Consider the following 14,119-nt stretch of genomic DNA (forward strand, 5'->3'; position numbering starts at 1 on the left):
TGGAAAGCATGAAGATGAACATGCCCAGATCTAGACTCCTGGAGTATTGATGTGTGAATTAGTCCTCTGAATTAGCCAGCTGGACATCCACAGACAGGACTGGGTGGCAGGGAGGAAGCACTGCTGTTCAGAAAGACCTTGGCAGACTGGAGAAGTGGAACCTCAGGAATGGGACCCTGTTGAACAGTTCACCAAATGTGCCCCTTGCATTTGGGAATAGAATAATTTTATTCAGCTGTAGAAGTTTGGGGCCAGCTCTACAGACAGCAGCTTTGCTAAAGATGACTTGATGGTCCTGGTTGACAGCAATTTTAACATGAGCCACCAGTTCTCCACTGGGTTAATGGCTTACTAATAATCTAACAGCAGGTCAAGGGAAGTGATTATTTTTTTGTGATGGCAACTCTAAGGCCACATCTGGGTGTTCTGTCAAGTTTTTGGCTTCCCAGTATGAGAAAGACATTGACATAGAGAAGTGTGGCCAGTGAGCAGCCACCAAGATATGTAGAAAATTTGAGTGAATTGGATTTGTTTCAATTGGGTTTGTTTGGGGAAGTCTAGCAGGTGCATCTGAATGCTGTCTTCAACTTCCTAATGGTAATTTATAGAAAAACACCAATTATAGATACACAGTATAATGACAAGAGATAACAGACACAAATTGCAATATGGAAAATTACAATTATATTGTATGAAAAAAAATTGCAGAATAACAGTGCTCAAACCACAGAGCAGGTTGCCCAGAGAGATCATGAAAACTCCACTCTTGTGATTTTTGAAACTTAACATGACAAAGAAAAGCTTTGAGCAACCTGATCTGATGCTGAAAATCTGAGTAGAAGATTAAATAACAAAGTCCTTTTCAGCAGAAAATACAAATCATCTTCCCTTAGTCTCTCACAAAGAGGATCCTTTGAAAAATACAGATATCCACTAAGGAGCAACATCACTAAATTGCCAAATTCATTTCACGTAATCTACTGTGATGTCTGTCACAGAATGGCAAATGGCATGAGACTCTTTTTTACTGTTTATTGGTTTTGTAAGCATACTACCAATAATAGCAACAATGAAAATTGTAATGATCAGGCATCTAAGCCTTATGTGAAATCTGTATTGAATTATGATAATCATAAATTTGTACATAATTCCTTGTAGTTCTTGCTGTGCATAGCAATTTATAAAATATACTGTGCTCAGAATGAATTCCTGGTTTGTTTTGTGTGTGTTTTATATTGCTATTTTTCCTAGAAGCTGATTTCAGTGACAGAAACACTCTGTCACAAGAGAATAAATTCTAGTCTTGAATATATGTTACTTTTAATTTGTTTCTTCTCTTAATAGACAGATCAATGAGCAGGAGACAGGAAGATATGTACACGTGCCGTCAAACAACTAGGATGAGATTGTCCAAGTATGCAGCATATAACACCTACCATCACTGTGAACAGTGCCATCAGTACATGGGTTTCAATCCCAGGTACCAGGTAAAGATTTCCAGGTGTTACTCTGCAGATCAGAAGCTGAAGCACACACAACCCAAACACAGCTTGTGTACATTTACTGTATTTTAATTGACTTAGAAGTTGTATGTGTGTACACATACAGCTGATTTACAGATTTTGTTATTTCTTGAGGCTTACCTGCCTTGACTAGGCTGCAGTTTGGGGAGATCAGGGGGCCAACCCTTTTGTCATTTAAACTACTTTATTCAGTGTTGTGATCTGCCTGTGTACTACCAGTTAAAACTGCTATTCCAGTAAGCTTTCCACAGGGCTTTGCTTAAGTGGAAAAGTTTGCACACGAGTAACTGCAACAGGTGCTATTTCTGATACAGAAGTAGTCCAGCACAGAGTAGTCTATCTGTGGTAGACAACTCGCTTTTACTCAGAATAACCTTCTAATTTCTTGCTTATTATAATGTGAGGAAGAAAGTGTCAGCAATGCAAATCCTATTTTTTATGTGCCAGTATTTCTGAAAGCCAGGAGGGGCCTGTAAGTATTCGTACAATCTGCAAGATGAAACTGAAACAATGGTTTCAAAAGAGGAACACTTTAATTGGTATTTTTTAGTGTAAGCCTAGCCTAGGGAATATTGCTTAACACTTATGAATAATGAAGTTAAATCTAATGTCATACAGTAAGTGACTGTAATCTGTTTAGCAATGTTGTAAATGTATATAGACTACACTGAGACCTTGTGATTTGACTTCAACTGAAATGATCTTCTTTTTTTTCCCACCCTTAGATTTACGAGTCCACTCTGCATGCATTTGCCTTTTCCTATTCTATGCTGGGAGAAGAGATACAGCTGCATTTTATCATTCCAAAATCAAAGGAGCATCATTTTGTCTTTAGCCAACCAGGAAGACAGTTGGAAAGTATGAGGCTACCACTGGTCACAGATAAGGTAGCTGGATTATTTTTATTTATACTTATGGCCATATATAGGAGAGAGACACCACCGATTTCAAAATTTCTTGAATTAGTATTCTCTATACTACTGTTCCTACTGTCAAGAGACAATGAAGATGTCCTTATGCTAAGCTTGTATTTTCTCCCAGAAAGGGATAAGTGAAAAAAAATTGAGACACCAAAAGGTCTATCTTTTGCTCATCCTCAAGGTTGATACTTTGGTATAAATAGTCTTTTCCGTGACAAAAGGTCTTTGGTTATGGGTTTAAATGTTAAAGTGAGAATAGTTTCTGCAAAGAAACTCAAAGATATGATTTCATTTATCATATCATTAGTAAGAGGAAACATTTTTTCTGTAGAGAAAAAGCAGTGGAATATCCTGTTTTATTCTGCATACATGCTTAGTTACTTTCATATAAAAATAATGCTTTCAAAGAATCTTAGCCACAGCTTCAAGACTGTATAAAGAATCACATGTCATGCATGTAGAAAACACTTTGTAAGGTCATCTATTTAACAGGCGATGCAAACTCTGACCACAGAATCACAGAAGTGAGTTAGAAGGGACCCACAAGGATCACTGAGTCCAGCTGCTGGCCCTGCACCACCATCCCCAGGAGTCACACCCTGTGACTGAGATCACTGTCCTAACACTTCTTGAGCTTTGTCAGGCTGGTGCTGTGGCCACTTCCCTGGGGAGCCTTTGCCAGTGCCCAGCCACCCTCTGGGGGAAGGCTCTTTTCTTGATATCCAACCTAAACCACCCCTGAGACAATTTCAGGCCATTTACTTGGGTCCTGTCCCTGCTCACCACAGAGAAGAGATCAGTGTCTGCCCCTCCTCTTCCCCTCATGAGGAAGCTGTAACTGGAGTGAGGTCTCCCCTCAGTCTCCTCCAGGCTGAACAGAAAAAGTGACCTCAGCTACTCCTCATACAGCCTCCTCACGGCCCTTCACCATCTTTGCTGCCTTCCTTTAGACAGTCTCTAATATTCTAATATTTTTCTTATATTGTGATGCCCAAAACTGCACACAGTATTCAACATGAGGCCACACTGGTGCAGAGATGTTGACCTTTATAGAGATTCCTGATACCCATGTCTAAGGTGAAGCTGTGCCTTGCTCAGGCCACACTGCTTGGAGTACTGAAGCAAACTGTGGAACAGCACTAAGCAGTAGCACTTCTATCCTGGAGAAAACAAGCTGCTTCCAATAAACAGTAATAAATCAATATCGCTCTCCAGTTCAAGTTTTAAATAGAAGAACCAAGACAGCAACACAAAGCAATGTAAGAATCACATCTCCTGCTCTCCCTCACCCAGTAAACTTGTGCTTGGCTACATGGTCAGAACTGTGCACTGCATCCTTGTGGATTCTTTCCTTGCTTCTGCCACTGACCTGGTTTGAGGCTTTGACATTTAATGACTGTTTTCCATTTGCGTCTTTTTCTATTCCCGTACTCCAGTCAGAAGAGTTGTACTGTAGATTTGGAGTAAGGTGTTTCTTACAGTCCTATATTATACGGACCTAAATCCTCTTCCAGATCTATCCTCAAGGTACCTCTGCACTTGGCAGGCCAAGGTTAACGGTCCTGTCTATTCCACCACACTCTCATTGGTCAAATAACCTAAATGATAGAGTTTTCTTTTTTCCAATTCTTATAAAAGTTATTTATTTTCCTATCAAGGAAGTTTAAAATGTGTCAGTTTGTCTAGTGTTAGTGGATCTGATTTATTCTTCTGAAGAATCTATTTCTCCTTTTTCTCTCTGGATTAATACAGAAGCTTGCACTTCTTTTTACCTATAGAGTGAAGATTACATAAAAAGCCCCACTTTTACTCCCACCACTGGCCGTCATGAACATGGACTGTTCAATTTATATCATGCAATGGATGGAGCCAGTCATTTGCATGTTTTGGTTGTCAAGGAGTATGAAATGGCCATATATAAGAAGTATTGGCCCAACCACATCATGCTTGTTCTTCCAAGCATTTTCAACAGTGCAGGAGTAGGTAAGTGTAACAAAAGGTTCTAAAAAATGTGGACACACAGCTTGGGTCCTTAGGTGTTTTTGGGCAGTGAAATGTAGACCCACAGCTTGCAGCTAGGATGTCTGATCTGGTGATATGGATCCCCTCTGAAGACAAGGTGTCACAGCTGAAGATACACTTCTCTTAATCCACAATGCCTAGAACAAGCTCATTGAGTTGCACCCTAGAAATATTATACTCTTCTATTGTCTTTGAAAGAAACTGAGGGTGTTAAAACTCAGATGGAGTTACTGACTCTGCTTCCTTGTGGCAATAAGTTGAGTGCTATTTGCATGGGCAGTGATGCTCTGGTTGGGTATATCCCTCAGGTAGGTTCTGCTAATGTAACATCTGTGAAACACTCAACCCTTTGCTTGTGCTGCTGGAACAACTTATATACAGCAGTAGTGACAAACATTCAAAGTAGATCATCAGGGACAATTTCCAGTGTTATTCACTGGGAAGCTGGTCAGTCAACATCTCTAACTCTTTGCACTAAGAGATGCTAATATTGTCACATGAAAAGAAGTAGTCACTAAATGTTTAAGAAACTAGAAAATCTTTACCACAGAAGTTAGGCCTCATTCTTCATCCTTGCCGATATGGTTTTTTAAGTCACTTGATTGGCAAGTGACAAAGCAAGTTGGCTTTGGGTGGTGGTGGGGTTAAAATCTTCAGAATGATTTATACTCTTGTCTGTGCAGAAATATTCATTTCAAAAAGCTTCTGAGTTCAAAGCAAACAGTTTCTGCCCCTATTTTTAATCTGGTGGTTTATGCCCGTGGTTTCAGGTGCTGCACACTTCCTGATAAAAGAGTTGTCTTACCATAACCTGGAGCTTGAACGGAATCGGCAGGAAGAGCTGGGGATAAAACCCCAGGATATTTGGCCTTTCATTGTCATTTCAGATGACTCCTGTGTTATGTGGAATGCAGTAGAAGTTAACTGTTCAGGAGACAGGAAAAGGTAAATAGTGTAATATATGCTTTTTAATTTCATCTCTTTTAACCTTTCTCTACATGTAATTTTGAAATGATGTTTGCTACTTTTACCCTGTACAAACAGAGAATTATATTTGCCAAGGACAGTACTTTCCTAGGTATCTGTCTTTGCGTAGCACATAGTGTAGTGCCTGTTTTTCATTCCTGTCCCCTGAGGATTTATGTGCCCTGTAGCCGTTGCTGTTGAAGCTAGAGTTACGTGGACTGCAGATTTTAGACTCTGTAAACACTCCCTGATACGCTGGACAACAAGTCCATTTTCACCAGATTTTTCTAGGGAAGCTAAATTACAGTTCTGTGCAAGTTGTGTAACTGATTTCCTTTGGCTCTTTTGGCAGTCCCAGTCTGTATGTCTCCTTATGAGTTCCCCAAATCCCTGAACAAGCATTTTTGTTTTCATTGCTTTAGCATATTGTTTGTGCTAGATATTTTTATCTATTCCATGTACAGACTGTGCAGAATTTACAGCAAACTTTCAGAGAGAATGACACTCAGTGAAAAATGAGATTTATATACTCTAGGGGTGGGCTAGAAGAATCTTAATACTTTCTGCTTAAGTTATGGCACAAGTCAGCAACTCTCCAAGATTCATTGTAATATTATCTAGGTAACTTAAAAAAATTACATATCTAAGTGAATATTTTGAGAGATGTTGACTAAGTTTCAGATCTATCATACCAGTCCCCACCACATAAGCACTAGTTAATTTTAACTATAGTGAGACACAAAAAAATACAGTAAAGTAAGACAACACTGAAGTTATCTACCAGAAAGTCATAACAACTTCCAGCTGTTAAGAATTGCTCTTCAGCTGAGAGAGATTCTGAATGTTCTCTATATATTTTAAAATTAATACATTTTCATAATTATTGTAGTGACTATACATGGACTGAAAGAAATGTTTCCCTAAAGCAAATTCTGCAACACATTGAAGCAACTCCCAATGTCACTCATTATGCCCTAATTGGAATGAGGAAATGGTCCAGTAAAACAAACAGTGCTGAGATCAAGGAACCATTCTCCTGCTGCCATGTGCATGACTTCCTTATGCTGAATGTGGATCTGACACAGAATGTACAGTACAATCAGAACAGGTAAGTGAATTGGTAGCACTCTTCAGCAGAGGTGATGAACCAAATAAAGGAAGTTTTACCAAAGCTCTTGGTTTTTTTAGGGAGGTTGTGAATGGCATACAGGTAGATTTTGTTTTCTTACTGGTGATTCAAATCCTTCCCAGGCTGCCAGAAGCTGGAAAAAAGACATTAATTTCTATAGTTCCAAATAAAACACTGATAACTAAATGATAGGATAGACACAGACAGCAGTGTACTCTGCAGTACTGGTCTACTCCAAGTGGCCTTTGGTAAATAATGTACTTCCCTTCTTGTCTGCTGAATTGCAGACAATGGTTTTCTGTAAGCTGGTTGGGATAGCCCAAGTAATAAAAATGGCTCTACACAGAGTAGAAAACTTGGGTAACTGAACATTAGTCACTGTGCTTTTCAGAACTCTGCTAACTCAGGAAGATATCTTTTGAGGCCCAAGCTTACTTAAAACTGCAGGGAAGCATTCAGCGTTCATTATTCTGTGAATAAACAGATTATCTATATTTCTATTGTCAGTTTTCTATTAAACAAATTTGACCCTGTGCTTCTCCTAGTGGAGAACTGTGTTCCCAGGCTGCCTGAGCATGTTATCTTATGTATGATGGGCAAATGAAGACAGTGACAATAAAGCAAAATGTTAAAATGTCAGGAATGCCACATCACACCACCCATTTCCTGCCTGTTTTTGAACCCCATGAGGTTCATCGTTCCTGTGTGGATACTGCTGAGTGTGGAGTATTGTCTGGCATTCCAAGCCTGGGCAAGGAAAAAGGTACATTTTAAAAGAGACAGTGATAGTCAGGGATATCTAATAACCATGTGGATATTGCTAAGATCAAAGACAAAACTTTAAAAACCTATAATTGAATGTCATATTTCTCACTGATGTTGACTGTCACACTGATTGCTCAGTTTGCTTAAATTCATGCCCTGGTTCTGCACATCATCCTGTTTCCTTTGTAATAATATATTCAAAATGGAGAACTGAGTCTGAATTTTCCAGAGATGTCAGTATTTTAATTTAGTCAGCTTTAGGAGTTTACCTTCTATTCTGTTCCCTCATATTTTTAAAATGGGTCAAATTTAGCTCAGGGATATTTGGCCTCATTCTGCTTAATTTTCTCCTGTGTCTCAGCAGTTATCTTGTATAAAGACTCCCTGCCTTCAAATAGTCTTCATTTCTAAAATAAAATTACATTAGTTCTGTAGAGGGACATTGAAAAAATTGCTAGCTATTAATATTCTGAGGGGAAAATGAGTAGTCAGATACTTCTGTACATTTGATAAATCAAATGTAAGGCGTCATCCATTTCCTTGGAAACCAAAGGAATAAATTTCCTTGACCATATTTGGGGTAGTAATGTATGTAGCAATTTCTTAAGGCTCCATTATTGTAGTAAAAGGCAAAAAAAAAGTTTTAACTCCTGAGTATTTTCCTTAGCAATTTACTGCCTTTCCACTTTATGCTTTTGATCCTTTCACTCCATAAGTGCTTTCCTCCCTCATTCTGGTCTTCTCAAACTGATTCCAGCCTAGTTTATAACTAGAAAGCTGAAGCCCCTTTCCCTGACTGATAGGCACTGGTGGAGGGTCAGTATGTTTGATACCTGTCCTTTCTATGGTGCTGATCAAAGGCTCTGAGTGCTTATATTTGTCAGTGTGCAATGAGGAACATTCCTCTGACCTGCTATGATTTTTTCTTTCCAGATTTACATGTGATGATGTTGACTTTAACTTGCGTGTCCACAGTGCTGGCCTTCTCATCTGTCGGTTCAACCACTTCAACGTCATGAAAAAGCAAATTGCAGTAGGAGGACAACGATCCTTCCACATAAAGTCTAAGGTGGGAACTGAGACCTCTGTTGCACTGTTGTTAAAATTCTGTTTTCCTTTTAACTAGGAGAACTGAGGTATTTTGATGCATTATCTGTTGCCAGTAATGGGGTATGCCTGCCACATGGGACTTTTTTTAGTTATTTATTTCTGAAATCCACAATATTCTTGTCATAAATGCAACTTTCCTTTACAGTTTTCTTTCAAAACTTAAAAAAACATGTAAAGTGTCTTTTTGCAATCCAAGTCACCATTCACTATGTGGATTTTATCTACAGCTGTAGAATCGCTCATCTTCATGTGACTTCATAGGTAGGAGTATTTTGAGTTCAGAGAAGAAACCTCAAAGACTATAAACGCAAATATAATTTTATGAGACTGAAACTGTTTTGGTAGCAGATATTTTTTGCTGAATAACTTTTCTTCTTATATAAAACTTAGATTTGTAGGGTAGAGATGTATTTCTTACAAACCAGAATTCACATAAGTGCAACTTGATTGATTAAGATTGATCTGTACGAGAAATATTTTTTCCTCACAGGTATCTGACACTCCAGTTTCAATCTCCCCTGCTCAGTACATCTGTGCTCCTGACAGCAAGCACACCTTCTTGGCAGCACCTGCTCAGTTGCTCCTTGAAAAGTATCTCCAGTATCACAGCCATCGCTTCTTTCCTCTCTCATTGAAGAATTACAGCCACCCAGTGCTATCTGTGGACTGTTACCTTAACTTAGGACCACAGGTACTGAGCAAAACAATCTCCAAGTGGCTCTAGAAATCCATAGGCTCTGTTTTGGATGGGTTATTGATGTATTCCATGATAATAATTACACAGCCTTTGAAGAATCCTATAATATTCCTATAATGTTTAAATCAAATTCTTAGTCCCATAGAGATTTTGTCAGAGGCTTCAACTAAAGTACATGGAGAGAAATCCCAGAACTGTCCTAAATATATACTAATATAGTCTGTGAAGTGTTTTCTCAATCTACTATAATTTGGCTCCTCCTACAGAAATTTTCCTGCACAAGAGGGTTTTACAAATATATGCAGATGTTTTAGTTCACTTCAGACTGATAAGCTGAGGCAGAGAATCAAATACTAGACAACCAGTGGGAATGGGAAAACTGACATTAGGTCTTAGGAGCTGTTGGCTTTCTCTGATGAGTCTGGATCTAAAGCTAAGGTCATACTTCAAGTCAAATATGTCAGTAGAAATTTGGTACTAGGGTGGTGTGATTCAGGAGAGAGGGGCTGTTTTTATCTCTTCACTGAATACCAAATTAAATTCAGTTTTCTGGGTTTACTGAACTTCTCTTCCAAAGAGCTGTGTAATAACCTTCCCATGTATGCTACTCCCACAACATTTTGGGTTCTTAGGCTTTTGTTTCCACCATGTTTGGAAAAAGAAGCTTTGTGGGAGGCATTGTATTGTTACTGTCTTCATCCATTGCATCCTTTCAACTCCAACCCATTCAGCATGTGAAATTATTTCAATTTCATTCTGGAATTGTGGCCTGAACTGTAATATGATGCAATAGGATTGAAGGAATATGGAATAGGCATACTGGTACAGAGTCTTAGTTGCTGAGGTTCAGCCTTCCTCCTCCACTCAATCATGCTGATCATGCCAGATGAGTATGAGTACAGTGGCACTTTTGAAACAAAGCCATGTGTGGAATATTCCCTTAATCTGAATTTATAAATCCTGAAAGAGTGCTGTAAATATTCCCATTCCTATTAGATTTCAGAAGTAGCCATAAAAACAAACTAGGCAAGAGGAAACCTCATAAATTCATGTATATGCATAACTCTACTAACTTCAGTAATCCTATTGTAATGTAAATGAAATTTGGAATTTCTAAGCATCCTTTTCCTGTCTGACTGTAGAATTATTGTATTTACTCGCATATAAATAAAATGTGCTGGGCAGGTCACAGCATTATGGTTGTGGGGAGCTATTGTTACTGCAGCTTTCAAACTCTATCACATCTAAGCCTCATGATAATAATAATAATGAGTAGTAACAGTACATAATTATGAATATTATGAATTGTGCTTATGTATATTGTTAACAAGTAGTGCTATGTTTTGGAAGGAACTATAAAGCTCATAATACTTGGAGTTGGAAAGAAAGTCTGAATTTGAATCAAGTGCAGATACTGGAAGCTTCATATGGAAGCTCTAAAGACATTAATTTTTTTCCACCCTCTCTCAATCAGATTGCAGTTTGCTACGTGAGTTCTCGGCCTCATTCTCTGAATATCAGCTCCTCTGGTTTGACATTCAGTGGTCTCCTGCTGTACCTCTGTGACTCCTTTGTTGTAGCTAGCTTTTTGAAGAAGTTTCATTTTCTTAAAGGTGAGCTGCAATAATTTTATTACAAAGAATTAGGTGACGTGATCTCAGATGAATGTGGGGAAAATCTATTTTATCTGTGTTTTAAATGTATTCTATTTATTTCATATATATGCATATCTATGTATATGCATGTATTCATATTTGTCTTTATATGTCCCACCCAACTTTGATGCTTGATCATGCTGGCACTGCACTGTACTAAACTGATATATACCAGTGCTATAAGTTCTGCAGATTTCTAAGTGGGATGGAATGTTAGATCCATATCATCATGCCTAAAGCATGTGCACAACTCCTTACTCTGTTTGAAAACTGAGTATTGAAGATTTATGCATGAAGTATTTGCATACTGTGTTCTTGAAGCTTTTGTAAATTTTAATAGAAAATGGGTGATTGCCAAGGCTCTATCAAAATCTGTTTTCTATTTTTAGAAATAGAAACTGGCTCATTTAAGAGTTATTCCTGATACCCAGTTTTTCTATGCAAACCTTATGACAGTGTATAGCAGTGGAGACAACTAACTTCCACCGATGTTGTAGACAGTCACATTGCAAACTCCTTTTGGATCCTTCTGCTGCTATCTTAGGCATTTGGTGCTCTGGGGATTTGTTTCTCTCAGCTATAACTGTCACTGGGATAAGAGCACCATGGTTAGTGCCTCTTGAAACTGGCAGAATTGTTATAAACTGCTGTGATCTTCATTGCAGCTAAAACAGAGGCTACCAGTCAGTCTCATTTTGTATAAGCCAGTCAATTTTTATAATATGTAGCACAAAGTGTGTTTGCTTTGGGATTTCTCCATCTCCTCTGGCAGTCTGCTTGATTTTCTAACCCAGTCACCATGTGACTGTCTGTCTTGTTTCTTTTTATTATAGTCACAGATTTTTTTTTGTCTTGGGCATTGCCACTTACCATTTCTCATTTAGATTACTGTATGCTGGTGAGGTAATTATTTTCTCTTAAAGAAGGACTTCTTCAGAAGCCATGAAGCTATGCATGTAAGTTAAAGTGGTTATCAGCATGCCAGACAGGACAGTTGGCATTGGTTACTGAAGTATGATTTTTTTAGTTTGGCATTCTGTATTTGATTGTGTCTGTAGCCACATAGACCAGATTCTTTCTTGCCAGCACATGAGTTTACCAATCCAAAACCACTAAAATTTATTAGTTTTAAAGAGATGTTTAGACCATTTCTGGGCAGCAAAGCACAAAGAGCTTAGTCAGCCATCACAGTGATTGACGTATGGGGTTTGCTGCCTGAGGGTTTTGTGAAACAAAGGTAATGATCAGGAGGGCTACAACTGGAAAGGATGTAGGGCTTTTATCTGGTTTGCTGTCAGGACCCATCATGACCTCTTTAGACCTGCCAGTTTAACTTTTCCTACCCTAAGGATCATGGAAAGTGCTTCTAGTCCTGTTTACTAGATGATTATGAGGTACTTCAAGTTACACAAGAAGATCCTGAACATAGCTCTCCTCAAGTCCTAAGTGGCTTAATTTTCTCCCAAGCCCATTTGTAACTTCTGGAGTAGAATTCTCTGTGCAGGGTGGTGGGAGGTGAATGATCTGAGAACAAAGGGGATACTCATGTGAGTTTCTTTTGAACTGTTTGCCCAGGTGCCACCCTGTGTGTGATTTGCCAGGATCGCAATTCTCTCCGCCAGACTGTTGTCCGGTTGGAGCTGGAGGACGAATGGCAGTTCCGCCTGCGGGACGAGTTCCAGACTGCCAATGCCAAAGAGGACAGACCACTCTTCTTCCTGACTGGACGACATATTTAATTGAAAAGAGACACATTTCCTGAATGACACAAGACACTAATTGCCACCATCTCATGAAATTACTTCTGAGAGGCTCTGCTTTCTGAACAGAAACAGGACTGTTTTCTGTTGTTTATTAGAATGATATCTAATCAGACAGTTTAAGATCATTTACAATATTTACAAACATTGCCGTGACTTTTCTAATTTAACGTTCTGATGGAAGTCATCCCTAATTCCTGATAGAAACACAGAGACTTACATGGTGGAAAGCATTTCATAGCAGAAGAGAGGTCAATGAGTGCACTTCTCCTATGACAAATAAGACCACATGCAAGTTCATAAAGAAAAGGGTTAGGAAATTTTTTGCACATTACAGAAATAGGAAATGAAAATTTAGGAGCAGGTTCTGGTTTACAAGTCTTATTTATCAGTGGGCAGAGGGCAACAGGAGTTAGTACAGTTCTGTAGTATACTGATTCTGATTGATCCAGGTAGACTTTTTATATGAAGATTTGTAAAGTATAGTTCTTTACCAGTAGGAATTCAGTTGAAGCTCTAATTTTTAGAATAAGTGCCACACTGGATAGTTTTACCTTGCAGGACTGTTGGAGGAGAAGATTAATTATATGTCTGGTTTTATTAGCATAAGGAAGAGAGTTAACAAGGTAGATGATAAAATGAAATCTGAGCATTTAAACCTGGATAAAATGAAATCTAAGCATTTAAACATGAAACTGATATTAACTTGAATAACTGAAGAGATCAAATGGTGAGACTGACCTGCAAGTGATTTATTTCTAGAACAGTGATGTTTTGTGACTAAATTGTAGACTGGCTGTAGACTTCAAGCTGAGGCAAGTGCACTCAGGAAAGCCTATGAAATGGTTCTAAAACTCTCCCAATACACTTTCTGGGGATATTTTCTTGTCAAGGTGCTTCAAAGGAGTGAGAAAATGGAGATTACAATGCTGAGAAATTCAGGTGAAAATCTAAAACCATGTTTTTGAACAGCACCAGGCATTGTGATATTTTGTACGCTCTAAATGTTAAATCAGTGGTCACTGTCTTTGTCTCGGTGTTTGGGAATGCTGTCTAAGCTGCAAGCTTCCTGTTTGTCTTTATGGAATCAGTGTTAACGTCACTCAGACAAGGTGCAGGAAGGATAAGTATAGACATTGTCAGAGGATATCTAATATTTGGGCAGGCCTTTCTTGCTGGATACAACCAATGAGGTGCTTTATAAAGATGAAATGCCATTGGGTGGCTGAGTCTGCTACAGCACTGGCCTTGAAACGCAGGCATCGGTATGACTGTGCCAAACAGCTAATTTAGGTTAATTTACAGAGAAAGTGTGAGTTCTGTAAGTTGTGAATTCTGTAAGAGATGTGGATTGATATCTACAAGGAAACTGCTGGCAATCAGTGTGCTTCTATATTTCACTGTTTGTGTTTCAGAGTGAGAATTCACTTTAAGTTTTGTGAAGGAAGGTGAGCATTGGCCTATGTAAATAGTATTACTGTTCAGTTTTCACCAGCTAATTAGTTAATTTAAACTTTTTTTTAAGGAAGTGTGACATTTATGTCTTTATAAATAAAGTTCATGCTGCATGGA

General features: G+C 38.5%; 1 protein-coding gene across 3 annotated transcripts in view; it reads left to right on the forward strand.

Moving 5' to 3' along the window:
- GREB1 (growth regulating estrogen receptor binding 1) overlaps positions 1-14,119 on the forward strand; it is a 62,887-nt gene extending 48,768 nt beyond the window's left edge. For all 3 annotated transcript variants that reach the window (XM_021525391.2, XM_021525390.2, XM_021525392.2), the window contains exons 25-33: positions 1,345-1,487; positions 2,249-2,410; positions 4,222-4,426; positions 5,236-5,410; positions 6,321-6,539; positions 8,259-8,394; positions 8,926-9,126; positions 10,607-10,745; positions 12,363-14,119. In XM_021525391.2, coding sequence (XP_021381066.2) covers positions 1,345-1,487; positions 2,249-2,410; positions 4,222-4,426; positions 5,236-5,410; positions 6,321-6,539; positions 8,259-8,394; positions 8,926-9,126; positions 10,607-10,745; positions 12,363-12,526 — 1,544 coding nt within the window. In that variant the 3' untranslated portion in view covers positions 12,527-14,119. The remainder of the gene's footprint in view (positions 1-1,344; positions 1,488-2,248; positions 2,411-4,221; positions 4,427-5,235; positions 5,411-6,320; positions 6,540-8,258; positions 8,395-8,925; positions 9,127-10,606; positions 10,746-12,362) is intronic.

This window comes from Lonchura striata, chromosome 3, assembly GCF_046129695.1.
Source record: "Lonchura striata isolate bLonStr1 chromosome 3, bLonStr1.mat, whole genome shotgun sequence".
NCBI lineage: Eukaryota > Metazoa > Chordata > Aves > Passeriformes > Estrildidae > Lonchura > Lonchura striata.